General features: G+C 42.1%; 1 protein-coding gene across 1 annotated transcript in view; it reads right to left on the reverse strand.

The window, feature by feature from the left end:
* ZCCHC7 (zinc finger, CCHC domain containing 7) overlaps positions 1-19,081 on the reverse strand; it is a gene marked incomplete at its 5' end in the record, with an annotated part of 38,132 nt that extends 19,051 nt beyond the window's left edge. Inside the window, 4 exons of the mRNA XM_009873027.1 lie at positions 4,416-4,451; positions 16,023-16,193; positions 17,691-17,816; positions 19,038-19,081. Of these exons, the coding sequence (XP_009871329.1) occupies positions 4,416-4,451; positions 16,023-16,193; positions 17,691-17,816; positions 19,038-19,081 (377 nt within the window). The remainder of the gene's footprint in view (positions 1-4,415; positions 4,452-16,022; positions 16,194-17,690; positions 17,817-19,037) is intronic.
* Between the last annotated feature and the right edge of the window lie 6,809 nt (positions 19,082-25,890).

A 25,890-nucleotide genomic window follows, 5' to 3' on the forward strand; every position in this document is an offset into this window, starting at 1 on the left:
GAGGCCGGCCTGCCGAAGCCATGCAGGGATGGAGCAGGTTGTTAAAAACGAGCAACCCCCTACAGCAAGGAAACACTTAATCTGAGCAGGATTTGCATTTTACCATGTGCACCTATACCACGAAACACATGAGAAAATTACAAACTGTGCTCTGCCTGTTTTATGGGTGTAATTTCACCGCTCTGTAGGTATTTTCTGGATGAGGTGCTGGCAGTGGCAGCTGAATTCCTGCCCGAGTGCCTGGGCTGGGCAGCATCGGTGCAGCGCAAGCCCCCAAGGAGCGGCAGGCAGGGCCAGGGTGCCGGCAACGCGCCCCGCATCACGCTGCCACACCGCTCACACGACTGTTGCTGCCCCGAAGGGCCCGAGATATGTCTCGCAGGGGAGTTCGCTCCAAAACACACAACTCTGCGCCCGAAGCAAAACACGGGTCACAAAGCACCGAGAATAAATGTCCTCTCTGTTTTCTGGCAATGTCACCTGTGGGATGGAGACGCGGCTGCTGGTGGCCACGCAGCACCCACTGTTGGTCCCAGCGGTGGCACGGAATGGCTACAGGCCAGGGGGCTGGGGATCTGGGTGATGCTGGGTGCAGGCGAGGCTGGCTGCCCCGGTGCCGTGGGGAAGGGCTGTGGCTGATGAAGGCCAGCGGGCAGCACGTCAGACCCAGAGGGAGGCCGCCAGATTTTTTTAAGAGTAAACTGCAGAATCGAACCAAACAAATGAAAATCATGGGGTTCCTTAATCGAACTTTTTTTTTGCAGGTAGAAGGGTATGAACTGGCCTCTGCTTGTGCAAAAAATATGTAATAAAAAATATGTAATAAATGTCTCTACTTTTATGGCTGAAAAAACATGAGAAAGGCGAGCAGTGAGGAAGGGAAAGCCCCAGCGCCCGCTGCCCGAGGAGATCGGGGGTAGCTCTATATCTGGGCAGCAGAGCACCTGGCACGTAGAAAGGTGGAGTTGCAAGCTAACCTTCCTAAAAACCTAGAACAAAGAGCTTTACAAGACCTTCAGATGCCTCCTCTGTGAAAAAAATCAAACGCATTATTATTACTTACACTGCAGTTGCTATGACCAGAACTGTTTATTCCGGATCTGCCAACAAAGTCTTCATGTTATTGTTTGAACTGATAATAATCCCTTTGATCAACACAAGCGGGTATCACAGACAACCTATTTATTGCCAATAGACACCTACATGAAGAAAAAACCTAAAATATGTTTCGACAAATGTAACTTCCCCTTTATGATACAGGAGAAATACACAGAGAACAGGCATAACGGAAATGATTTGTAAAAGTTTTATATCAACACCTTAAGGAGGTTATTAAATATTATTTTAAACCACAGTGGGAATTGGATTGTTCTGCTGACTGTGATTGGTTTTTTGCAGAATAATTTTAGTTAACAGACTTGAAAGAACAAGTTTAAAGAAACTAACTTCATCCACTTATAAAGCTTTGATTATCACAGAGCCTTTAAATTTAAGCTTCATTGAATACAATATGATAATCTTTTTTCTATCACAAGGCAAATTAAAATATTCTGCGTATAATCTTTCTTGCCATTTCAACTGCTCATAAGATTTCTTGCACCAGCAGCCTATTTTGGTTGGAATAAGACATTTCTGCCCATACAACAAATTATTTGTAATGTGCCAAAATTTGTCACCACAGCTAATGTAAACAAAACCCTACCACCACCCATAACAGCCGAATGCATTTATTATTTAGTCATTGTTCTAGTCAATCCTCGTTTCTGTGCAGGGGCTTCAAGGAGTCAATAGATGGCAGTCCATCTCTTAGGAAAGAGCCAGATAATGAATAAAATCACCAAAAGCCTCACAAAAGAGAAAGGTGAAAGGCTGTGTGGTTTTTCACAAGCATTCACAGTAATTAACTAAGAATACTTTATATGATGCAAAACATTTAGACAAACTTTGCAACGGCTGTCCATAAGCAATGTTATAAAAACGGTCTTTTACTAGAAACGTGAATGCCTTGTTTTATTTGCACTTACATGTACCTGCATGTGTGACACTCATGATCAATCTACCAAAATCAATTTAAATCTAGTGGCTGTAGCCACGGCTAAAGCATGGGAAAAGCTCACTGTGGCCTTAGTCTGTTTGCTAATAATCAAGTAGCATCTGCAGCACCACAACACTACTTCTTTTTTAAACTTGCATTATTTTTTTTCTTTAAGCTGTTAGCCTGTTTGCACAGAAATATTTATTCTAAAGTAGGAAAATTACAAACGAATTTCTATAATGAAACAGTACTATGTTGATATGAGAGTAAAAGATCTCAAATTTTTAGTTACAATTCTATAATACATATGCCATATACATTATTCTAAAAGAAGTTTAGATTCTTGCAAGAATACTATTTACTTGTGGGTGTAAAAGAGAATACTTAAACTGAATAATAAAAGCTGGGACTCATACATTTAAATAATTCAGATAATATAGCTTCTTGAAGTGTAACTTATTTTAAATATCAAGCATGTCTTTTACCATACAATTTTTTTTTAATTCCAGACTTAATCTGGCTACTTAATGTAACTTTGAGCCAAAGTCAGACTTCCCATGCAAAAAATGGAGACATGCAAAGCATTTCCCAGATATCACAAATGTGGATTATTTGCAGCTAACTTGCAGTTCACTGCAAAATAAAAAATTATTTATTAGTAGCTAGGGACTGAGACAATTTCAATTTATCTTTGCATGCCCATATTTGACCACATTTCAAAATGTCCCTAAAATGTACTAAGAATTTCCAGATGGGTACTTTTAATAATACACTTGAATTTGTAACTACTAGATTTTCTAACAAGAGCTATTTGATAAATGTTTTCAGGTTTACACTACATAAGGTGTAAACTCTGAACACTTCTTCCAAAATTTACAGATAAAATTTTCCACCTCAGATACCTCAAATTCTGCCCTAATAACCGCTTGGTCAGGTTTAAGCTCCCCTACACTTTTTTTCCAAAAATAAATATTTGCTAAGTGTTGATTGCAACTCACTCTTTGAGGAATTTTTCCATGGCAAGCAAGACTAAAGTTAAATTAAATCTTACACATCAGTAAAAACCAGAACTCAAAATATTGCATCTACTATATCTATCTGATTATTAGATTCCAAATATCATAAACATTTTGCAAAAACTTTTTATATGAGCCCTTAGAGATTATAATGAAATGGAGTATTTACGTTTTTCCTTCATGCAATTTTAAAGAAGCAAACAAAAATACCCAGTGAATGCACCCTTTGATCACATTATTTTTTAAAGTCGATACTAATTCTATTTAATTAAAAGTAAATGCTCAGAGAAGGTGGAGGATTTCCAAAGCAGATCTTTGTTTTAAAATCATTATGCAGAAAACACAAGGAAGAGGTTTAAGCACAGATTTCTTCTATTCAATGAATTTATAAGCAAAGTAGAGAAAAAAAAAAAAAGGCACTCCACCACCATGAAGAGTTGGAAGCAACAAATTATAAAACAAATTTTATCTAATAATCAAAAGAAAAAGCCCACAGCAAAGATCCACAGAGAAAAGTAGTGGACAAACTTTTCTCCTTTGTTTTGAACAGACAGCAGTGATTAATTATCTGTAACAGCTAAATACATATGAGGTTGATGTGGACAGCAATGACAGCAAAGAATCAGATGAACGGCAAAAATCCTAATCTTTAAAGGTGTTTTTATATATAATAATTTAATAAATGAACATATTAAAGATTTGTCATACCAATCCATCGAATACTGTCTTAACCAGTTAAAGATTGTTCCATACTAGCCATATTTGTACACAATTTGTTTTATTTTTATCACTACTTTACTTAAAAAGAAAAAGCTTAAGTAATACACTGCTACAGTTCACAAAGTTTTGCTTGTTTCAGTGACTAAAGATCAAGTAATGCAGGCCAAAGAAGTTACAGCCATGTCCTTACCAATTAGAAATTATCTGCAAAAGTTTATAAAGTGTATTTCCTTAAATTAATATCTCCACTTCAGCTGAGACTTATTTTACTCATTTAAAAAGGAAGCTTTGTCACACACAGTGATTAATTACCAACGTCTGGGATATCTGAGATGGGATTATTACGCGCTTGCTATGCATCTCAACTTAAAATTTAACCCTCTTTATTACGTGTAAATGTAGTCACTGAAAGGAAAGAGTACTGCAGGCACTATTTTAGTGATTACAGTACTAAAACAAAATTGTAAAATCTAAAGATGTTTAAAAAATAGTGACAGTGTTTCATTGCATTCTTCACTGCAAAAACTCTTCAGATGTTTATTATCTTCTCACAGAAGATTCTTGTCTATATTTTATGGTCAGCAGTTCACAGAAGAGTAAATAGGTTGGGTGTAGAAGAAAATAAAAAAGGTGTTTCTACTTACTGTTAGGTGATACTGCCTCCATATTTCTGGGCAAGCCTGGAAAATAAAAATATTGATCAGCTAGGAGCATGAAACAAGGTGCTTTACAGCCTGTTGGTTTTGGCATAACACAGTATCCACCGGTGTCGGTCACAGGAAAATAAGAAGCTTAACTGAAAGGGTCTGCATTTCAGCTTCAAAAACCTGGCTAGACAGTTTAATTGAATTTTACACTGGTTTAACACACTCCCTGCCATTGTCAGAAAGCCAGTAACAGTTTTCTCTCTCCCCTTCTTCTCTGAAGGTTAGAAGTTTGGGAAAGTAATGTGCTCTTAACTATAACAAGTAGTAATGCTGCAAATCAAACAGAAATGAATTTGAATTCTACATTTTCTGCCATTTTTAATTTAAATAATATTTTGATAATTAAATCACAAGGTACCTTCCCTTCATGTAGGAACATAAATATTTTAGTATTTTTGTACATATCTCTATCCTAATCAAACTGTAATTGTTACATGTAATAATCCTCAGTAGCCTAATGTCAGATGAGTTGTAAACAAGAAGCATAACAGATTGCTTTAATGTTTCTATTTTTACAATGGCTTGCTTGATTTTTTTTAATTTTTTTTTCAAACTTGCCAGACTCTCATACAAACTTGAAATGCAGCCCTTTGTAAAAATTTTTGCAGAGCAGATTTTTGAACCACAGCTATAGCACAATAGACCTGAGGAAAGAGGAAAAACGTGGATCTTTTTTAAACAAAACCAGAATGTGTTAATGATCAATGAGACAGAAGCTACTTTCTCAAGGGTTCTTAGTATTTTTACAAAATTTGCAATGTGTGTATCTTCTACTAGGACCCCCAAGCCACATACAGAGAAATGTTGGTACTTTCTCTGTTAGCTATTTTAGTGTTTCAAAGAGTGTGCACACAGTTACTTCAGTGGAGGTGTTTCACTTTTGTTTAAAACATTTACCCTTTCATTAAAATAGCTCCCTAATAATTTTAACAATTAGCAATTTGGTTTGCCAATCTCAATTTTCAGTATTTTAGGAAGAAATATTAGTTATTCTGTAGCTGCTACATAATACGCTGTAGCTCCAATTTCAAACATTGAGGCCTCATGACTACTTGCAAATGAGTACTATTAACATTTCTTTAGATTTCGAATAAATTTTTCACTCATGCCTTAATTCTTGCTTCTTTTTAAAAATTTTGACAGAGTATATTATTACAAAAAAACCCACCTAACAACCAATATTAGTGACTGAACCTCTCAAAAAATAATCCAAATTTTTGACTATCACTCTATGGCATATATACCATGTTTTTCCCAGATGCGATGGAAATGATATTATTCATTATTCATTCCACCAGTAACACAATTTTCTGGAGAAAAATCTACAATCTGTTCTGTGTAATCAACATTTCTCCTTTTACTCAAATACTGCATGTAAATATTTGAGTTTTGTATTAATATTTTTATAAAGAAAATGTGTGAAGTACATCGCATTTCTAACAGAGGAACAGACTACAGCATTTGACAGTTTGAACACACTTGAGCTGCCTTCGAGTGAAAACAAAAGGATTTTCCTCTTTGGCTAACTTACGCAGAATTTGAGGCGTGATATACAAACACTCTCTAGCGTACAAAAATATTGTATCAAAGTCCTCGCCTTCTCTCTCAAACCTGTAAAGGGCTTCAACTGTACAGGAGGCTTTTGCTGGTTTAGCACAGGGGTAGGAGGCAGTTATTTATACATTAGTTCTGGATAGTTTTCGATTACCACAGTGTCCCCAGACTAATATGGTTGAAAAATCGCAATCAATGAGTTGTCATATACTGGCAAAATGCCACTCTGTGATATGACCTTTACTCACAGAGCAGCTATTTAATAATAATGATAATAAAAAAATTACTTGATGTTTGAATAATAGTTTGGTTGTGGGGTTTTTTCTTTTATTATTTTTTTTCCTTACTCTGAACACAAAGGCATCACAGTGAAAAGCCGTAACTCAGAGTGGGAAACTAAGTTGGCACAGCTCTTACCAAAACACTGGAAGAGGTGCAGCACCAACCCCTCAGCTGTGCTATCGAGAGGTATGTTTCATCCTCACGGTCCTTAAACATGTTTTAAGGCTGCGGGAAAACTTAAGGGATGTAGGAAGAACGTGGTAAGGGAAAATTGGCCGAGCATATTTCTTCATTCAGATGGAGATACGGTGTAACATTTTCATCATCACAATGATCAGTTATGAACTTCTGAAGTTGAACACAAGAGTCGAAAACAGATGCCTGGCTTTTTAGAAGCGATGCTTTTCATAGGAGTCTTACTACCTTGCAGCAGCTCAGAGTTACTGTCTGCATCTTCTATCACGGAATGACAAAAAGTATAATTAACAATTACTACTGAATACTAGCTTCTCAAATGAAGCAAAGAGGTTTGCTATGGAAGAGAGCATAGCCAAATACAACAACCACTGAACCTGTGATTTTCCGTATTTATTTAAAAGTACTTAACCATGAACGGCCCTCATTTATAGAAAAGCCCTTGTGGTATACAAGTACGGTGGCAGTGTGATGAACTACATTAAAATAAAATTGCATTTATTTCCTGCCCCAGTGGTCTGACCTTACCAGCACCTAGATGTACCACACAAAGGTGCCTACCCGTAATGCCGCGCTCCAGCGGCACAGCTGCCGCAGGCGAGGGGCACTTCCGCGCGCCTTTTGCCACCTCCCCCTGCCTTTTGCCACACGAGTGCTGGGCAATTAATTTCCCCAAATTGCAGCTGTTTTTGCTGCGGCCCACGTTCGGTTAATTTGGAGGGGCAACTATTTGTACCCGAGCCTGATCCAGCTCAGGTTGCCACACCAGACGAATCGGGGGTGGATGCTGTGCATTTTGACCCGTGTTGAATTTTATCAGGTGCTAATTATTGTTTTACCAGAACAACGGCTTAATGCATCTGTTGTTTAATTCCCACTTCCCTATTCTCAAACGTGAACATCAAAGAAAATAAAACACTCAATCTCAAACAGCCCCTGACAGCAGACCAGGACTCGAGTGCTCAATAGACAAGGCCCTTGCCACCAGTTCTCATATTTCCACAACAATGAGCAAACACAAAAACAGCACTAAGCGGCCTTTCCTCCTTTCCGCTCCCCTTGGCCGGTCGTCTGCCTTGAGCCGAGAGGGCCCTCGACGTGGCCCTGCTGGGAGCGCGGCGCGGGGGAGAGGATTAGCCTCGCTAACATGCAAGCATTTGCAAAAGGGAAGGAAAAACCCCGCTACTGTATTTGGCGTATGAATAACCAAAATGCACGCGCTGACAGGAGACCGGGACGGGCCCGCGGCTCCCCGGGAGAAAATGTAGCTGTGATGAGTGACAGGGCTTTCAGGAAATATGTTCACAATCACAGACAGTGAAGGCCATGACCTAGATCGTTTAAGAGCTTGTCTTGTCAAATTATCAAAAGCTTCTTCCTCTCTGAATAAAGAGTGACATAAGTGAGTGTCAGAAAGCTGCAGGCTGACAAGCCAAGCATACAATAACAGCATGCACGTCACATACTTGCCGAACACCGCCACGGCTAGCGGCAAATCTTAATGAGAGCGCGGCTGGCCCAGGAGACTTGGGTCCCTGCTGGCACAGCTACTCATCTCGCAAAAATCCTTCAGCTCCAAGTCAGTTATGGTCTGACACGACGACTACAATTACTAAACACAACTTTTTAACAGAATCCTCTGGTGCTTTGTCAAAGCGGCGGCTGCTAGGAGCTGCCCCGCCGCAAGCTACCACAATAAAACAAAAGATTTGCCAAAACACACACTTTTCATCACCTCCGCATGGGAACTGCCACGGAAAACACACAATGCTTCCCTTCAAAAGCACTCCCGCACGAGCAGATGTCGAGACCTCTCCCCGCGCCACCAGGGCAGACGGCTGCCGCGCCGGCACGGAGTGGGCTGAGGTGCTTGACCGCTGGCGTCAGCCAGAGGCTCCTGGCAACGTTCGCTTGCGCGTAACGTCAGGCGGACACTGACTAGTCGCAGCCGTGAAAACAAGGGGACAACACCAGGGACAGGGGAAGAAGCACAAACCCCTCGCTTTCTTCCCAGGGCCCGCGCCACCACTAGTGGCAGGAACAGGCCCCCTCAGCCAACCCCAGCCGCCCCCACGGGCTTGTCCCTGTCCCTCCACCAGCATCCTGGCTTGTGTCATGTCCCGCTGCAAGCGTTGGCGTGGGTTCTGAAAACAACAATGGCAGAAGGAAATCTGGGAGAGAAAAGGCGCGTGGTGGTTTGGATGGCCAGAGAATGTGCCAGGACACAGAGAGGAGATTCTGCTGGTGGCACCCATCTGGTTCCTGGGCAGAAGCGCTGCCAGTAGGTGCTGGGGCGTGCAGATATGCACGTATCTTCACAGGAACGTGGCCAGTGGCACGGTCCGGGAACAACAGGGGCCCCGGCACCACAGGGTGCTGGCTGCCTGAGACCCCTGGGACCTGCTCTTTCTTCCTAATTATACAGAGACTGCCCTGCCTGCCACAACTGCCTCCTCCTGATACATCGCCCTCTTCATGGAGTTCTTTCCCAGCCTTGCAGCTGGTGGGTGAGACTGTACAGCACAAATAAGCCTAAGTATATAGATACATACGCACATATATAGTTACACAATACATATGTGCACACAAAGACTGACGTGCTCTTTCCCCATGGGAGCAGCATACAGTCAAAAAGATGAAGGTGAACTTGGGAACAACTCCACTACCTGTTCCTCTAATCATCTTCCCAAGGCCAGCACACAAGGCTGGGCTGCTTCCATCTAAGGCAACTCCATACATTCCCAGGGCTGTTTCAGGGAAGATAATACATATATTTACCCTGAAAATGTTTTAAGTAACTTTGAACATTTTTCAAATGAAATGAGGCCAAGTACTTTGAGATGTCTCATGTTCACTTCTGGAAAAAAATGTGTGAGCGTGGAGGCGTTCTGAAACACATTCTGCAGAGGAGCTTGACTTGCATCCTTTGTGTCACAGTAAAAGAGAGTGAACTTTCTAGAAAACACAAATTAAAACTTTTTTGGACCATGCAAAGTATTCAATAACATCTCAAAAAAATTAGGGAATGAATGCATTAGTCTTTTTCCCAACGCTCTCCTGTGTGAATGCTGCACTAGCATTTTCAGGTAATTTTTGAGAACTCTGGGTAACACTGGACACATTTACCCAGGGCTCAAAGCAAAACCTGTGGTCTGCGTCCAGCTCCTGTGGACAGCAGAAACATCCCAATACTCAGACTGACACAGAACAGTCGCAGCAACTGAGTCTGGTGAAACACTTCCAGGTTTTTTGATAAAATTCCCCATGGAAGAATCTTAATTCTTTACAGGAAGTAATTAGCAGAGGCACAGACATACAGATCTGTTACTGTGATCAACCTATGGTCTCTGTGTCCATAAGCCGGTGCCTTGTGGAGCCTGAAAACAGGGCAAAGCACGTGCCCTCTCCCTAACACTCTTGCACATCCAACTGTTCTAAGTTCAGTGACTGCATGAGATGGATGAAGTTTCTGACCCGTCAATAACCTTCCATGGACTTCTTCTCCACAAACTGATGCTGTGGAGACCAGTTTCTGTCTGGAACCAGAGCAGAGTTTCTGCACCTACTGCAACTCTCAGCAAGGAGCCTGACAGATCTGCTACCGATTGTATGGAACCCAGCTCCTACTGCCTTTCTTAGATGTTCCCTAATTCTTGTACTGGAAGAAACTACGAACAATTGATTGCTAACAACTGTTTCCCATCATGGTTGATTTTGAAGCTGTTTACACATCCTTCCCTCTGTCATCTCTCTTCCAGGCTGAAGAGCTGTAGCTCTGCGGAAGGATGTTGAACAGAGGGACCAAAGCTTCACTGAGATGCCCATTGCTTTCCTGGTGATTCCTAATGTTTCACCATCTTTTTTTTCTACAACTTGTGAACACTGAACTGTTTTGGGTTTTATTTTAGGGGGGGAGATTGCATCTCCCTAAAATTTGAGTCCAGAGTAGTCATGCTCAGATACCATTCTTCCATAGGTAAAGATAGAATTATATTGCCCCAAGGCATCTTACTTTACATTTATTGCCACTCAAGTTCATCTACCATTTTATTGTGCCTTTCTTCCATTTCTTACAGTCCTTGGGCATTTCTTCACAGTTGGCTCACAGCACTGACACTCTAAGTAATTCAGTCTTCTCAGCAAATCTTGTCGCCCAGTTGTTCACCCTTTTTCATGTCACACTAGCGTATTCTACCTTTATCCTCTTATTCCATGCCTGTTTAATTCCCTTAAAAGCTTTTGGTCAGGAACTTCAAACACCTTTTAGAAATTGCAGCCTATGTCAACTGGATCATGCTTAGAAGCACATGCTTCTCAGCCTTCCCCTTTGAAGAACTCCAGAGATTTCTAAGAAGCGGGATTCTCTTTACAAATGCAATCGTGAATCCTCCCACATCCATTCTAACATGCCACTGCTGTTGAAGTTTCTGGAAACTGGCTTGGTGCGCACATCAGGGTGGCAGGTGGTTGCCCAGCTCTCCCTGGGACTTATTTTAAACAGTCTCATTGTATGAGCCACTCAGTTACCAGTCAGGCAGAAAGCAAAAGGTTGTTACCTGCTGTCCTCACTGATCTGGCTATTTCAACTCCCAGTTCCTGTGCGGCTTTTGGGTAATCATTGTCCAGGTCTGGCAAGGTTAGCAGTAACTCTAACATTCTCTTCAACTTTGGAGAGATTCTGTCATGATTCCCTCCACAAAGTTAGATTTCAGTGTGCTAGTGTCCCTGGTTCCCTCCACTATGAACACTAGATGTCAAGAAATATTATTGTTAGCAATAGCCTCATCTTGCCTGAGCATTCCCTTCATGTCTTGCTCATCTTTGGCCTTACAGGCTTCCTGCTCTAATGTGAAAAAAGACTTGCTGTTGGTTTTGATTGCTTTGTGAAGTGCCCCTCAAACTTTTTTAGCCTCTGTTCTGCACTTTCACATTTAATCTGCCAGAATTTACGATCCTTTCCCCGTTTGCATACAGACATCATGTTTTCAAAGAATACCTTCTTTCTTTTTGTAACACCTCTGACCCCACTTGCACAGCCTCACAACCTTCCCTTCTTCCTCGCAGTTCTGCCGTGCCATCTTTCTTTGCGAGGACAGGGCGGATAAGACCCTTCTCCCACCCTCCTGCATTTGGTGCACAGGTGATCTCACTTCTGCCCTGCAGAAGCACGACAGAACTGACTGGAAGTTTCAAACACCAACGTTTCTGATTTAGGGTGAACCTAAACGAGCAGAAAAAATAAATGCTGTGATGTTCCTGATAATCTACACAACTTAGATAGGATTTAAATTTCAGGATAATTCAGAAAAAAGAGTACTTTATAAGAACTGGCTTCATAAAATGTGCAGACCTGAAAAGGTTGCAAGTGATGCAAAGAAAAGATACTTAAGATCACAGATCTGTCTAACTTCTCACTGTGCCGCTCACGTTCTTTAAAGTAACAGTACTGTGTATGCAGCTATAAGCAAAAGTAGAGCTCGAAGAGGAAGACCAAATTAAAATTTCTAATATTCGAATACCAAAAGAAATAATAAACTCCCAAATGCGCTGGGCCTCATTTGCACATCCCACGTATCATTGTGCCCCGGGCCACCTTCAGCAGCGGCAGGACAGACACACGGACGGCCCAAATCATGCTCAGAAAGCACATGATGGGGGACTCTCCCATGTCTGAGTGCTGAGCTACGGCGTCAAGCTGCCCTCTGCAGCTCAATTATCCCATGATTCTGCAATATGGGGACTGAACACAGTGACAGAGGTTATGGAGCATAATCCTCACCGGCTAGAAGAGTTATTCAGATAAACTTCTGTATTCAGTGAGAGGGAGTAGAGGGCCTTCTCAGAACCTCTCTCATTCTTTGATCAAACAGAAGAAATAAAGGTAGGGAGGAGACATTTAGAAAGAGATTCAAATATTTATCCGTTTCAAAAACCCCCACCTTTTAGAAGAATCAGACAGGTATATTTGGAAGGCAAATATTTAAGCCATATCTTTAGATAGAAAATTAATCACAGAATCACAGAATGTTGGGGGCTGGAAGGGACCTCTGGAGATCACCCAGTCCAGCCCTCCTGCCAGAGCAGGATTACCCAGAGCAGGTCACACAGGAACGCGTCCAGGCGGGGTTTGAATGTCTCCAAACAAGAAGACTCCACAACCTCCCAGGGCAGCCTGTGCTAGTGCTCTGTTACCCTCACAGGGAAAACGTTTTTCCTAATATGTTTGTGGAACCTCCTATGTTCCAGCTTGTACCTATTTTATGAAATATGAGGGCAAACCTTCATGATACAGTCATACCTGAACCTTCTACTAAACTGAATTAAGTGTCTTACTGCAAAGTAATTTTCCATCATCTCGTTTATTCTTCTAAACTTCAAGCCAGCACTCTCTATGTGTCTATGTAAGAAGTACAGACATCTAAAGACGGCATAGGAAGGGCTTTGTCCTCACAAGCAAAAACATTTGAATATAAGACTTTTCCAAGTGTAGTTTTGTAGTATCACTTAATCTCACAAAGCAATAACATCATCACAATATACTTCTTGCTGGTTGTAAATCCACAAACCTTCAATGTTACATAAAGATATTAACCTTGAAATTTTGCTTGCTTTGCCAGTCTATTTTATTCTTTCACCTAACTTCAAATTGCTGAAGCATTCAACACTTTCTTAAAAATATTAAAGAATGTTACTGTGTAAGAGTCTCTCTGAGAGGTGGAACATTCTTGCCAAAACAGCTTGTCCCGCACTGAAGTCTGGCATGAAGTTTGACAGCTTGGAGAACAGCAGGCCGAGGGGAGACCTTATCACTCTCTACAACTCCCTGAAAGGCAGCTGTAGTGAGATGAGTGTTGGCCTCTTCTGCCTAGTGAATAGCAACAGGACAAGAGGGAACGGGTTCAAGTTGCACCAGGAGAAGCTTAGACTGGATATGAGGAAAAACGTCTTCACCAAAAGGGTTGTGAAGCACTGGAATGGGTTGACGAGGGGTGTGGTTGAGTCACCATTCCGGGACGTGTTTAAAAAACAGCTGGATGTGGCACTTCAAGAGATGATTTAGTGTTAGGGTGGGGTAGGGCTGTAGGTTAGACCTGATAATCTTAAGGTCCTTTCCAGTCTTTATGATTCTATGATTCTATTAATTCACGAAGCAAACATTTAAAAACCAGTAGTGTCTAGCTTTGAGGAATAACACACTTAAAAATAAAAAATTGCTGGTTTGTGAATTCTCTGAGCCATTACAAAACTCTCTTCTGGTTATATATATATCTATCTATCTAGCTGACATACTGATAAAAGCTTTTACTTAGGCTACATGGTTTGTAATAATTTTAAATGCTCCTTCAGATTTCTTCCAGAGTGTGCAGTGGTGGTGTGTGACATTATATTCCTCATATCCAGGATTCCTGGCATTTAGTACAGGACTGACATGACCTACTGCACCATATCATAAAATCACAGAACAGCTTGGGCTGGACCCTAAAGCCCACCCAGCTGCAGCCCCGTGCCCTGGGCAGGGACCCCTCCCAGCAGAGCAGGTTGCTCCAAGCCTCGTCCAACCTGGCCTTGGGCACTGCCAGGGAGGGGCTGCCACAGCTGCTCTGGGCAACCTCTGCCAGGGTCTAACCTCCCTCATCATATAAAATTTCTTCTTCATATCTAACATAAATCTATCCTCTTTCAGTTTGAAACCGCTGCTACTATCACCACTGCCCTCTCTCAATCTTTCTTGTATCTACTAACTTTTTTTAGTAGTAATAACAGATTTGGTGACCCTGTAAAGAGCAAACCAGTTCCTACTTGTTTCAAAATGCATTTGGAAGAAGGGAAGAAATATTATTAAGAAAGATCATGCACTGAAGAGTGTGTTTGCATAATTACGACAGTTTTGAGGAAAAAAGCCTCAGCCAAAGGAAGTCCCATGACTTTTCCTTCCACGTAGTCTCCAGCGCAGAGAATACACTGTATCTGGATGACCTTTAACACACCCCAGTATCCTTACAGTACTTGAATATTTTTAGTATTTCCACACATGGTTTTGTGCCAAAGATACTCATTCATTTATCCAAGACAACTCTGAAAGCTCAGTGAAGTCTAATAGCAGAATGGATGTGTTTTATGGAGCCTCCATCTCCCCGTGAAATAAAGTGAAGCCCCTCTCCCATTGTGCTGCTCAATCTGAAGCAAGCAGCAAGGATCTGGTGGGAAATACACTGAACATCCAATCTTTTAGCGAGACAAAAGGCACCCTTCCATATCCCCACTTGACAGAATTGCTTGTACTACGAATACAGGTGCATTAGGGTACAAGGTAAAGCTTGTTAACACCTCTGAAGTGTTATTTTGTTGGGTACAGAATGCAGATTATTATTTGCACCAAGCACTTTTTTCTTTCCAGTGATTGTGACATAGAGGCAGCACAACACACTATGAACGAAGAATCAGAGTGACAGGCATCTGGATCAGAGTGTCCATCCAGGCTGTATGAGCCAGTTTAAGTAGAAAAAGTTGGATTTTGAATGACAGCAGCGAAGATAGAAAACATCAGTATGGTTCTCGTGAGATTAAGACAAAACAACAGAAGTTTCCAGATATTACATATTTCTATTAATATTTTTCTCCTAATAGTAGACTACACAATTTCACAACTGTTATGCTACTTCAAAAATTCTCTTGCACTATATGTGCAATGGGCCTGTCCAGAGGGATACGGAAACAGAGAGATAAAACTTTTTCCCTGTGCGGGTGCTGGAGCCCTGGCCCAGGCTGCCCAGAGAGGGTGTGGAGTCTCCTGCTCTGGAGACTTTCAAACCCTGCCTGGATGTGTTCCTGTGTGACTGCTCTGGGTGACCCTGCTCTGGTTGGAATAGATGATCTCTAAAGGTCCCTTCCAACTCCCAACATTCTGTGATTCTATGATTTATTTCATAATTATTTTTCTGGTTGTAACCTGCTTCCTTATAAGCTAGTGGCAGACACTTGCATAAGAAATAAAGCATACCACTTCCATGTTGTTTGCAGAGTACCTTTGCAAAATCGAACACAGCACAGTTATAAATGCTTGTCAAATCCATTTAGACATTAGTTTAAACTTCTAACAATACTTTCATTGCTGAATATGTGGTCATAGTAAAAAAACCACAGATCTGGAACTCTCAGAGCATCAGAGTTATTCTTTACCTCTTGCTGGCATGCTTGCGGCACAGCACGTCTCAACCTTCCCACGTCTTCCATTTAACAGAAATGAGGACATTTTTGTGCACTCTAACTAAACTGCCCAAAACTAAACTAAACACTGAGTGTTTATAACAGTTCAGTTTGTTTTCTTTAAAACATTTTTCATGAAATATATCATACTTCTAGGTAAGGACTAACTAGAATCTTTTTATACAAGAATACAAATACACAATACAAAAAATTAAAGAAAGAATGAAAAGACAATGATTGTACATTCAATCTTTGGGTTACAAAAACCCAGTAACGACTGAGATCTTTACCACAGGCTGTACTCACATCAGCATAATGACCTTTCATATGACAGCGATTGCAGTGTTTATTCCAATAGGCTCTCTCCAGACATTCCCTGAAATAGTGGCCAGGCAAACAGCAGTTCAGGCAAAAACGTGCTGGGCAATTGTTTTGTAGATGACCTCTTTCTGAGCACAGGCAGCAAGGTGGAACTTTCTACAGAGAAATAAAAAAAAATTACATTAAGTGAGAAGGTTTCAAAAGATGAAAGTAAAGAAAAGAAAAAATCAAAAGAGGGAACGAAGAAGAAAACAAATCAAATTAATGTGTACGGCTTACTAGGAGTGCCAGAGATCTTAAGTTTCATCAAGAAATCAAAATGAAGAAAGACTGTGAACAGAGTAAAACTCGAAGTTGTAACTGCACAGATTCCGTGCACTTCCTTGATTTCAACACTGGATCAGAAGCACTTGTTCAGTGCCCACGGCCCATGTTATCTGCTCAGTGAATACAGAAAAATTAACCATCCAATGGGAAAGTGCATTGGACTCAGTGCAGAAGTGTTGGGCACTTTGTATGAATACTCTTTTTTTTGTTACATTTCTTAAATGCTGAAAAACGTCACTGTATTGTAGGAACATGGCATACAGTTTGTAACACAAGACACTGGGCTGGCTTGTAAATGCAGTCTGTGCCGTTTTACTGCTCGGCAGGAGGGGGATTTTCCAAAGTAGATGCTCCCCAGGGACTGGCTGGGCATCGGTCTGTGGTGAGCAACTGCTTTGGCATCACTTGGGTTTTTTCTTCACTCACTACACTGTCTTTTTCTTTACGTGCGAGCTTCCCTTGCTCCTGCCCTGTCAATCCTCCCTCCTGCACTGCAGGGGCTGGTCGGGGGCTCGGCTGCCAGAAGGGTCAGACCCCCAGCCACTCGGCCACGTGCTGCGTGACTCACGCAATTATGCACGTGGAGTGACAAACACCGAAAATTACTCTGAGGCTACGCCGGCATGTCTTTAAAGCCAGTTTTCTCAGTGAGTGAGTGTTACCTCCACCTCAAGGTGTTGCGTTTCAGCGGGGGGGCAGGGGGATGCAGTCAGTGGAAGCCCCAGTATGGGGTGATGGAGTGAGGTGTTCATGGGCTCTGTGGGGGATAAGCAAACCCACTTTCGCACAACTGCCCCCACTGCTTCACAGTACTTTAAACCTCTAGCCCCTGTACAAACTTTCTGAGTATTTGGCATCTATCTGAGCTGCTTAAAGTTATTTCCAACTTTATCCTGTCTATATTTTTTAATATTATTCATATCATGGCTCATTATATAGATGCCTGCCTTCCTTCAATTTACTAAAGGTGATTTTTTGGCTTCCTTAGGTTCTACTTGTTGAAAATAGACTTGAGAAACGTTTTACATCTTAAAACTGTTTTTACGATGTGGAAAAACAGATGTTTCTATATTGTACCTGACTGTCTTTTTGCTCAATTTTCAACTTAGACATTTTTTCCTTTATCAAACCAATAAAAGCAGTGACCTCCACAAAATAGATGGCTAATTTTCTACAGTAAACTGATCTTGTGCAAGCTAGCCTTCAACACAGAGCAAGCTTTCAACGAAATAATAAACCCCTGAAGCAGTGCTTTTAATAGCAAATATGAAAGAGTATCATAAAAAAACAGCTGCATCTAAAAAGTAATTTAAGTGTTGCATTTACCTTTGGAGTAGGACAGTTCTTGGACAAATGACCCGTTCTACCACAATTTCTACAGGTAACATTTTTATCAGCTGTGTAGTACCGCATACTGGAATGCCTCACACTTGCATAGTTGGAGATCTGTGCCTGGTGGGACAGGAAGAGAGAAATGTATTTATCATTTGAGATTCTGTGGTTTAGCATTCATTAGAAATGGAAATTTGTAAAGGTCACTCCTGGTAGTGTTCACTTAGAAATTTAACTTTTTACAAGTACAATTTACACATCCAGGTTTGAACTGGGTAATTCTGTTACAGAGTAATCTGCATAGTCTAGAAGAAAAATATTGCCTTCTTCAAACTTCCACCTTGGGACATTCCTTTTTGCTGTTTAAATTGCAGTTATGAAGTTTTGCTTTCCTTGATTAGACAAGACACTTTTACTCACTGCATTATTTCATGATGAAGTGGAATTTTTCCCAGAATGCAAACATAACTAACACTAATTGCAAATGCAACTTGCATGTTCCCCTGCACACATTACGGGAAACTTCTTGGACAAAGTACAATGCTATACAAGTCTAGACCAAATCTGCAATTTGCAATTGTAAAGAAAGATTTAAAAAGGAAAAAGAAGAAAAAAAGACAAGCTGGAAACCACTCTCTCTCTCTCTCCCAGTGACCTCACACATACTTTCTGTGTAGACAGACAGAATTGAAAATCCTGTCTTCGACCTTTTTTGCTTAGCAAACATCACAATTTTTAAAAACAGAAATAAAATTTTGGACAAGTGAATGGGACAGGTACAAAATGAGGAGTTCTCTTAAGAGAAAGGATTTGTTAATGTCACCTGATCACATAAGCTTTACTGAACCTTAGAAAGAGAAACTGAAGGAGTTGGACCTTGTGGCTGAAGCCTTCTCCTCCTGGACGCTGTGCTACCTTGCGAAAGTGCTTCAGGCGGCAGCCCAACCTGACCAGCACCCGAGCTGCCACCTCTGGGAGCGCAGGAGGGCTAACCAAACACGGACAGCGCGTAGCGCTGCCGGTGGGAACGGGATTCAGCTGCCACAAAGCAATTACTAGTCCCCGAAGAGCCTGGGGAGGAAGAGCCGAGCTCCTTCTCGCGGGGTCTGCAGAGGGACGCCGATTCCCGGCATCCTCTTCCCGCTCTGCCCCCAAGTCTGCCCCAGCAAGTGAACCTCTTCCGACTGCACCACAGCTCAGGTTTCGCTTGCCTTTGGGAGGATGCTGCTAAGGATTACAAACAAAAACTGCAGATGAATTTTTCAATCCTGTTCATCCCGCTCTGCTTGTTAATAAACACAAAAATAAAGAATTATGGAACAATTCATTTGTCTGTGTTACCTCTAAGTCTTTATTACAGATGGACCAGTCCACATCAACTTCTCCTGGAAAAGAGAAACAAAATTAGTTATATTTAATTTATATGAATATTTTTCTGTGACATATTCAACATTATGACTAGCACACTTACTGAAACTGTTAACAGACTTTGAGTATACCAAAGTGGAGAAATTAGTTCTCTTCAGTAAATGAAAACCATCAACCTGCTTGGCACCAGACCTGATTCACCCTAAAATCAACACATGTCCAGCTATCGGGTGGGCTTTATTTGACACCACCCTCTTGTCCTGCCCCGCACTGTATAAATTCGAGCAAGGATTTAATTTCCTCAGTGGCAGGGACTCCCAAGCTTCCAATTCCAGCCATTTGGACTGTTTCTGCCTGCAGGCACACGGATGCCCAGCTCCAGTCCAGAGGTTGCCAGAGTGGGAGCATGTGGAACAAGAGGTTAATCCACAGCATAAAACATACTTCCCTTCCTTGTGAATTCGCAATTCCTGTGACTTCAGCACCGCTTTCTGACTGCTGCATCCCCAAACGACTTTATGCATAACCACAGCAACTCAGACTGTAAACTAAGTAACTCTATTTCACAACAGGGTTTAGTAATGTGCAATAAATCAGGGCGACACACTAAATTACCAGCTGTCACGCCATAATCTTCTCACACACAGCCCTCAGACTGGCAGGAGGAAAAAGAAAAAATCAAAAAGGAAGTAAAAGGCGCTAAGTTAAAGGAGCAGGGATGCAGTTACAGCTGTTTAAAAATTCTGCATGTCAACATTGTTTACTCCTCTCACTGTGCAAAGACAGCTGTACCACTGCAGCACCTTTTTCATCATTAAGGGAGGATTCATGTCAGTGGAGGTGTTCACCTTACCTATACTTCTATAGTAACCACCATTTGGGCACACATTAATCCTATGTTTTTGCAGACTTTTTAATGTAAATTGTCCCATCCTGTTCCCATAATTCAAATCTGAAGCATCTACATGCATTATTAGCACAAATTACAAGATTTACAAACTGTAAAAACAATCCAGTAAAAATTTATCCAACTGATTTTGATGGTACTATTCACTTCCAGTAAAAGGAAAATGACTAGAAATTAAAATTACACCATCTCTGTCACGTCTAACCCTTCTTTACTGAAAAAGTCAATAATTTCAGCTGAAGTGTGTAATGCAATATCTGGATACAAGGTACGTCACTCAGATGTGCAGCGGGTGCTCTAGAGCGTAATACCTGCTTGCTGCTGCTCTTCATCCAGAAGTTGAGGCAATCCTACCCACTCTAACCTGGCAAGCGCTCTGAAATGTTCCTGTTTTCGACACCCACTAATGCCAACAACACTAACAACTACCGCTGAGGCATTAAAAATTAATTAAGTGGCCCATTTGGCAAAGTGGCGTTGAACGACATGTCGTACCTCAAGCCACAGTGCGCGGAAGGGGGTCCTGCACCAGCGACCGGCCAGGGTTGGGCTGGGGGCCAGGGGGGTCCCACGCCCCCAGACTGGACCCGTGGGCAGATGGATGGCGCCGCCTTGGCTCTCTGTAGTGGCAGCGAGTCCTGGGTACCCCCAGGGCAATAACGGGCCTTTTGGTACCTAGTCATTAAAAGTAAGGAAATGCACTGACATATCTGAGTGCATTATTTATTACTTGGGAGCCTGTTAAGTTAATTGATTCATAAAAAAAAAGATATTTGTAATTCAAAACTCTGCCCAGGCAATCACTATGGTGAGTGCCGTGTTGTGCAGAAACGCGCAGGCAGAATGGTTGACAGGTTACAGATCAGAATTACCAGTGAACTAACTCCTGTTAATCATCAGGCATGTCCTTCCCGAGGACAAACCAACTAAGTTTCTCTTCTTTACTGTCAAAATCCCCTGCTGCACAGGGGAAAACCATCATACAATGATTCAGATATTCCTAATGCTAGAAACCAAAACTGCTCAGATCAGAAAATAAATACAAGAGCTTTAATGCTGAATGAAATATTACAGCAAAATCTCTCTTTACTAAGTCAGTTTGGTGACTTAAAAGTTAAGTCTAATGCACAACAGATTGCATGAGGCTCGGTTTTTACAATAAATTCTTCAGACTGAAATGTGTAGGACGAGTTACGCTTCTGCACCCAACTTGAAATCTGGCTTTAGAGACACAGAAAAACCAGCAACAATTTTTCTTCTTGACCACGGCGTTTTTTTCAGGCACTAAATCACAAAGTAAATCACAAAACTGTGCTCAAGTTGATGAATACCCACTGACCTAGTTTGCTGACTGGGACGACTTAACTTGTCCAAGAGGCATCGTCAGTCCCTGCGTGAGTGTGGGTCCCCCCGTGCCGGTTTCCTGCCACCCCATGGCCATGTGGCCAGGCCGCAGCCTCCTGCTCCCCACACTCCCCCTGCTCTGCAGCACCGATCATCTTTGTTTGCATCCCGTGACACTCCGAGTCACACAGGCGACAGGCCTGGGACCTGGGACAGCGGGTTTGGAGGAGCAGTGGGGCCCATCACGCCTTGGGGCGCTCACCCACCCCACAACCCCAGCGCACGGCCTCGGAGCCCTCCGGGGACAGAGGGGGCAATTTTGCTCAAAGCATAGACATAATACACGTTTGCTAAGCACTGAAAGTTTCCGGATTTGGCAAAGGCTGGTACAACGACAGCTGCCACCGGACGTTTTCCAAGGCCAAGGCAGCATGATGTTAAAGTGTTTCGTCCTCTCCTCAGATGGACGCGCGCAGAGGGTGCACTTCTGCCTGGAGGAAGAGGGCTATGAGTAATTTATTTTTACTCTTAAGAAAGCAGCAGTTTAAAAACTGCTCAAGAAATCTCTGTCAAGACTTTCCTCTTCTTCTGTCGAGAATTTACACACACAAAACTTGCGTTACGTAAGGGGCCTGTCAGTTTTCACAGCATAATAATAAAAATAATATCCTCCCGGAACATCTTCAACAGATTCCTGCTTCTGATCTTTCTCATTTTCATTTGTTAAAAGCAAGCTCCTTTTAAAGATTGTATTAATTTCTGGTTTAAAGCTAAAAATATACAACTGACCTTGTCTATAAACTTCTTTCTTTTATATTTCGAAAAAAATAGTTTTGTCAAATTGCAGAAGAGGGAGAAAGAGAAGGGAAAGAAGAGGATGCAAAATATATACCATTTAGATGAAAATGGAAGCTCTGGGCTTCTTCCTTTAAAGAGTATTACACTTTGGCTGCCCTGTGCCCCTATACAATAGGATGAATGGTAAGCAACAGCTTTGCTTTTATTTAAAGAAAATTTTTGAAAGATCATTGAGATTCACATGTAACCCTCCACCAGCATGAAAATGTAAATTTCCGAGCAGTGCTCATGGTGAAGCCAGATTTAGGACCACTGTTCAATGTGCATTCAAGCCTTCCCTCTTTCATTCCAGAAAGGGAGAGGAGGGGAGGAGGGAGAACGAGGACCGGCAGTCAAAACCTGAAATTGCCTGGAGGAACAATCCATTTCCACAGAACAAAAACCTGAATGAGAATAAACAATAAACTGTTCAGAAGATTTCCTTATCTGCCGAACCACCGATGATCCCCGTGGCCAAGCAGGCTGCCCCAGCGAGGCAGGGCGCAGCTGGGCACGGATTTTGACCCCACCAAAATTCACACTGATTTTGCTCATCGGAGCTGGGGAAAACACAGCTCCGTTCTCCGCGCAAATTCAGCCTGCCTGGCCAAGGTTTATTTCGTTACCTCATTTAACAACACAGAAGGAACTTGGAGTATGGACATTCAGCTTTGAAAATAAACCACGAGATTTTCTAAGAGGGGAAGGCAAGCAGTGTCCACCTCCCCATTCTTCTAAGTGGAAAATACACACAGACATATATTTATTTAGTTTATTTTACAATCAATTCAGTGAAACAGGCTGCTTCAAGCTGTGACGGTATGATATGTGGCCTGAAGGGCAAATATGATTCAAAACTGGGCTTTAAAAATTGGATTTTGACTGCTAATTAATATAGCGCATTACAGAATAGAGAACCCTAATTACATTCTACTGTAAGACCTCTGTGGCAAGGGCTATTTCAGACACATCTCCCAACAATATTTAGCATGTCAGGACACAGCTTCTGCTGCTGCTAGAGTAACAAGTAACATATTAAAATATTAAATTTTATGGTAGAATTACGTTAAAATATTTTAACATAAAAAATGTCAAAAATCCTGTGTACATTTGAACCGAAGTGATCCAAGTCTTAACAAATGTTGCTGTGATGAGTGTCATGCTTTTTTTGCATCTAAGCTTTTCTGACAAGAAGCAAGGACAGAGGAATGAAGTGATAACAACAACGCAGTGTCCCAGAACAAAAACCATGGTGGCCTCCCGGCAACGGCTTTCGCAAAGCAGCAGAACTCAGGTTTCTGCGCACTAGGATGCACTGCTCGCCCCTCTCTCCTAGGGAGATGGGTTCCAGGGACCTGGACGTGCGTGTGTGTGTGCTCGCACACATGTGTGTGCCCAGGAGTTTTTGGAGAGGCTGAGGAGGCCCCTGGTGACCCTCACCCTGCCCGACGCTCCCACCCCGCTCAGGTGAGTGTCGCCATCGGGAGCAGGGACTGCGGAGCTGCTCCGCTCTGGCACCTCAGGGCACGTCTGGCACCAGAGAGGCCACCCGCAGGCCCATGCCACAGAGTCCTGCTGACCCATGGTCCCAGCTCCACCCCAGTGGGGACACCTCCAGCGGGGCTCCAGGGTGAGAAGGTGCAGCTAGGCCTGATGGGGCCCCTCTGCGTCGCCCCGTTATTGACATTAAGCCCTGCGCAAAAGGAAGGGAATTGGCTGCGGTATTTCTCTTGGGCAGTTCTAGGGACCTCTCGACTTTGCTTTCACGAGAAAAAGGTGATTTACTTAGAAACAAGACACCTGCTGTTATAATGGATTATGTGTCAATAACTCTTTAACACAACCTTAAAGGAGATCCATGAACTCCCACAGAGAAATCAGTCTTGTAATCATTGACAGAAGTTCAATCTGAGAAATTTTCTCAGGGCAAGAAAAGACTCTCCTGCCTCTTTTTTAGACATCTAATATATACATATGTGCAGTAATACGCACATTTTTTGTCAGTGAGAATATACATGCAATGCTTTGTTTCTATCTGATCCAGCATGATGTTTTCAAAGAGCATCAAAAAATCAGAAAAAAAACAGTGAAGAAACAACAAAACTCAACCCGTTCTGAAATGGATTAAAATGGAAGAAGTTGACCAGTGCAAAGGCAGCATTGGCCAAAGGCATGTCAGAGCTTAAGGAGAAAAATCCCACACCTCTGAACAGTCCCGCATGAGTGAAAAAAACAACCCACAAAAACAAAAAACCAAAGATCTGTCAAAGTAAGTTTAAGCAAACTTTGGCAGCCATTGCCCACGGGACAAGACTTCACCGTCGCTGCCTGAGGGGAGTGGTCGCAGGGCTGGGGCTGCGCCGCGGTGCGAGGGGTCCCCAGGCAGCGAACTCATCTGGGGCCGCCCTGCTCAGGAGGGCTCACAGGTTTAGTACATGTGAATAAGAGGACCTGACCAGGCTCAGATGCACGCTTTCAGTATTTAGAGTGGACACTAGGCAATACAAAAATCACCCAGGTGTCAGCACATCCTGTCTCTTTACCGAACGCCGGGTGTCTGGCGCTGCGTTGCAGCCGTGTTTCTGTCCCGTGTAGCTGAACTGTTGACAACCTCTCTAACCGCGAATTCTGCCCCTTCTCCCAATTCTATGTCCTTCTGCATCTCCTGCAACTCCCCGTCTTCTCACGGCAACGTATGGGTAGGATGTTTCACACGCGGAGTGGGAATAAAAACATACAGCAAAACCCCCAAAAGATAACATAATTCTGTAAATCATAATCTTGAGGAAGACACATACGGCCAAACCGCTAAAATGCAAAATGCACACTGAACCACAAATACATAGTGTGCCTTTTCTATTACGGAAGTATGCATAATTTTCTGTTTTCTGTCTCATGCTATAAACACTGCTTCCTTTAGTCCTGACCACTGCTAGTAAAGTTAATTCACAAAACTCAGTGGCTCATGATTTTCAAAGCTTAGCATGACATTTGCAGAACAAAGTAGGTTTTTCTCTCTTTTTGGTGGGTACAAGTATGGGGACCACAGGAACAGTTAAATTCATGGCATGGTTGGTCTACCACACAGTCGGGGGAATTCTTTAAATAGAGCCTGTCACTCTCTTTGCCCATCAATGGGATTTCCTTCTCAAACTGCTGATTCGTTCAGGTACACAACAGAGGAAATTTCAGTTAACCTTTGTTTCACCCCGGGGAAAAATCTGTCTGAAAAGTATAAAATGAATAGATTAAAAAAAAAAGGAAAAAAAAAAAAAGAAAGAAAAGCTGCAGGGTTATTCTTCCTAGTGTTCACAGCAGTCAAAGTTAAACAGAGAAAAGGAGGCAAACATGAACATTTTATTCCCACCAGAGAATAAGGTATAATATACGATTTAGAAATTCCATTGTGTACTGTGATTTCTAATTTAGAGCAGGAAAGACTGAACACAAATCTATTGTTCTCATCAGGTGCATCAAGAATCCACTTTTTGACTATATCCTATATGACTGAAAAAGGAATCATAGGTTACTTTGAAGAGAAAGCCTTTTTAGCTATCTGATTAAGTTGTCTTAAATACCTTCTAGATTCCAGCAATCCTTGGATAAGAGAAAAATAATAAATGCCAACTCAGAATTGCACATGAAAAACAATGCATAGAGAGATAAAATCATAAAATACAGAGAAGTTTTAGGATAGATTACTACCAAAAATGGCCTTAGACTGTTCTAAGTTGTTCA

This window comes from Apaloderma vittatum, unplaced genomic scaffold, assembly GCF_000703405.1.
Source record: "Apaloderma vittatum isolate BGI_N311 unplaced genomic scaffold, ASM70340v1 scaffold12547, whole genome shotgun sequence".
In the NCBI taxonomy this organism is placed as follows: Eukaryota; Metazoa; Chordata; class Aves; order Trogoniformes; family Trogonidae; genus Apaloderma; species Apaloderma vittatum.